The sequence below is a fragment of the Mandrillus leucophaeus genome, unplaced genomic scaffold (assembly GCF_000951045.1).
Source record: "Mandrillus leucophaeus isolate KB7577 unplaced genomic scaffold, Mleu.le_1.0 Scaffold380, whole genome shotgun sequence".
Lineage (NCBI taxonomy): Eukaryota > Metazoa > Chordata > Mammalia > Primates > Cercopithecidae > Mandrillus > Mandrillus leucophaeus.
In genome coordinates this window covers 723,918-726,840 of record NW_012104032.1, presented here as the reverse complement: position 1 = coordinate 726,840, position 2,923 = coordinate 723,918, and the positions used below count along the sequence as shown (strand labels likewise).

Below are 2,923 nucleotides of genomic sequence, written 5' to 3'. Positions count from 1 at the left end.
GATACAGGCCGCTCTAAAGGTTATGGTTTCATCATGGTGAGTCTCTAGTCTTTTAATTTTTTAATTTTACTTTGGGTTTGTCCACTTGTCTGATTTTGCAGCTTAGCTTCATCCTCCTCCTTTAGGACCTGTCTAAATGACCCGTAAACGCTGGTGCCCCAAGCTTGGACTAGCCTTCTGCCCCTTGAGATGAGTGCATTGCTTGAGATCTTGGCTTTGCTCCTACATTCTGTCAGTGGCCCTGGTATGGGGGTGTCCAGGAGTTCAGCCAGCTTCCCTGGTGCTGCAGCTTGGCTCTTTGGGTAATAGAAACCAGGCTGCAGCTAAAAGGTTGGGGGTATGAGGGAAGTTAGGTATGGGCTTTTAAAGACATGCTTTATAGAGCTGATGTTTCTCATAATTATGCTTCCCTCTGGTGCTACCCCATTTGAAGCAATTCCTGCACTGAGAAGGATCAGTTATTAACGTAGCACTATGGAGAGAATAGTGAGGCCACCTAATTATGGGCAAGTTTCACCTTTTCCTAACGTTCCAACAAAATTGTTGCCAATTCCTGTAACTGGTTCTTCCAGCCCCATGTGACTCCAGGCTGAGAACTGGCTGCCAGCCACAAAGTCTGATAGAAGCTTGTATTTTCTGGGCTTAAACCAGGCAGCATACACCCCCACAGTTACCCACAGGGCACAGGGCAATAGGTTGTATTCTATCATTGGAATTACTCACCTCAAAAATACCCAGTAAAGGCAAGCCATGTGTAAAACCTGCCTAGGAACTGTCAGTACCACATGCCAGGCCCTAAGGCAGGTAATACTGCTAGCTAGCTAAACAAAGCTAGCTGTGGTGTTGACAATTCTGTGGTGGCAAGTAACTTTTGTAACCTTTTCTAGCTCTCTATGTGACTGAGATATGGAAAGGCTTCTGTGGGGCATTTTTGCCCTTGTGTTGTTGCCTTTTAGGTCAACAACCTTGACACTTACACAGACAGCAGACTGGGAATCCTCTTTGTACCAGGGTGTTGCTGGGTGCTACTGATAAAAGGGACTAGAGAGTAAAGGCCTTCTGGTCAGCAGGTCACTTAGTCAACAGCTCTGGTGTGTATGTTGGCGTGTGCTTGCTGCCTTGCTGTCAGCACTAGGGTGTGTTCCCTCCTAAGCCTGGAATTAGGAGTTCCAGATTCCTAGTACTTGACTAAGAACTAAAACTTGGCCGGGCACGGTGGCTCATGCCTGTAATCCCAGCAGTTTGGGAGGCCAAGGTGGGTAAATTGCCTGAGGTCAGGAGTTCAAGACCAGCCTGGCCAACATGGTGAAACCCCATCTCTACTAAAAAAACAAAAATAAAAAAACTAGCTGGGTGTGATGGTGGGAGCCTGTAATTCCAACTACTCGGGAGGCTGAGGCAGGAGAATTGCTTGAACCCAGGAGACGGAAGTTGCAGTGAACTGACATGGTACCACTGCACTCTAGCCTCAGTGACAGAGTGGGACTCCATCTCAAAAAAAAAAAAAAGAACTAAAACTTACTAGTACAGAGAACTGAATTAAAAGCTCAGGAGCCTTGGCTCTTAGCCTGTCTTCCATTTGATATACCCATTTGTGAAATAACTTGTCAGGCTAGATTTCCTACAATAATAAACTTTTGCATTATTAGATTCTTAATGGAGCTGGAAGATTGAAAAGTGACTGCCGTTGAGTTCGTTGGAAAAGGTCCTTTTCAGAGAACCATTTTGAGGTGATGGGCATAGGTCATATTTTCTGGGAAAGAAAAGTTTGTACCTCAGTGAGCATACAATTTTCCTGGGCTAGTAGGACTAGGGAGTGTTACTGGGGCTTTGAGAGCATGTCTTTGGCGAGGAGGTGGCTAACCTGGCCTGGGTTTCTTATAGTTCTCTGATTCTGAGTGTGCCCGGCGGGCCCTGGAACAGTTGAATGGCTTTGAGCTTGCTGGTCGACCTATGAGGGTTGGCCATGTGACTGAGCGACTGGATGGTGGCACAGACATCACTTTTCCTGATGGGGACCAGGAGCTGGATCCAGGATCAGCAGGTGGACGTTTGCAGCTCATGGCAAAACTGGCAGAAGGTAAAATATCTCCACAAGGTGAAGAATAGGGGGTTGAATTTTAGATCAAGGGTTGGGGCTTAATCCCGCCTTTTCCTTTTAGGCTCTGGAATCCAACTGCCAACCACTGCTGCTGCTGCCGCTGCTGCTGCCGCTGCCGCTGCTGCCCATGCTGCTGCCTTGCAACTGAATGGAGCAGTTCCCTTGGGGGCCCTGAATCCAGCAGCTCTGACTGGTAGTCTTGGACATGGGAAAGGAAGGGAAGGTTTGGGGGTCTGGAAAGAAGGAGTGCGCTGTGCTTGCTCACTCACTCAGCCTCTCTTTGTTCTAGCTCTGAGTCCAGCCCTGAACCTTGCCTCCCAGTGCTTCCAGCTGTCCAGCCTCTTTACCCCCCAGACCATGTGAGTCTCAGGGCCTCGCTCGTTCTAGTCTTTGATTACTCTTTTTCCTTTGAATTCCCATTTACTTCTTCTTTCCACAGGTAAATCAGTGGCACAGCATACTGCCTTCTTGTGCCTCTGGATCCTGCCGCTTCACATCTACTCTTCCATGGCCCCATTTCTCCATTTTGTGGACCAAGCCATCCTGAGGGCATGGACATTGTCTCTGAGGAAATTGGGGCCACCCTTAAGATACCAAGAAGAGCTCCTGCCCATGGCCCCACTGGAAATGGACTCTGCTGAGCAAAGCCCCCAGTTGAAGAGAACAGAATCCACACCTGCATTGAATACCTGTTTCTCCATGTGTATCGTCTCTGAGATTACCTTCTTGCCCTTTCCAACACCTTAGTGATTCCTCAATTCCTCCCCTATTGGGAAGGCCATAGGGCATTAACTGAAGGAACTGGCCTCTCTCCTTTTCCTG

General features: G+C 48.2%; 1 protein-coding gene across 1 annotated transcript in view; it reads left to right on the top strand.

Moving 5' to 3' along the window:
* Positions 1-2,602, top strand: part of RBM23 (RNA binding motif protein 23) — a 37,570-nt gene extending 34,968 nt beyond the window's left edge. The window contains exons 10-13 of the mRNA XM_011990631.1: positions 1-36; positions 1,885-2,080; positions 2,163-2,294; positions 2,391-2,602. Coding sequence (XP_011846021.1) covers positions 1-36; positions 1,885-2,080; positions 2,163-2,294; positions 2,391-2,464 — 438 coding nt within the window. The 3' untranslated portion in view covers positions 2,465-2,602. The remainder of the gene's footprint in view (positions 37-1,884; positions 2,081-2,162; positions 2,295-2,390) is intronic.
* The last annotated feature ends 321 nt before the right edge of the window (positions 2,603-2,923 follow it).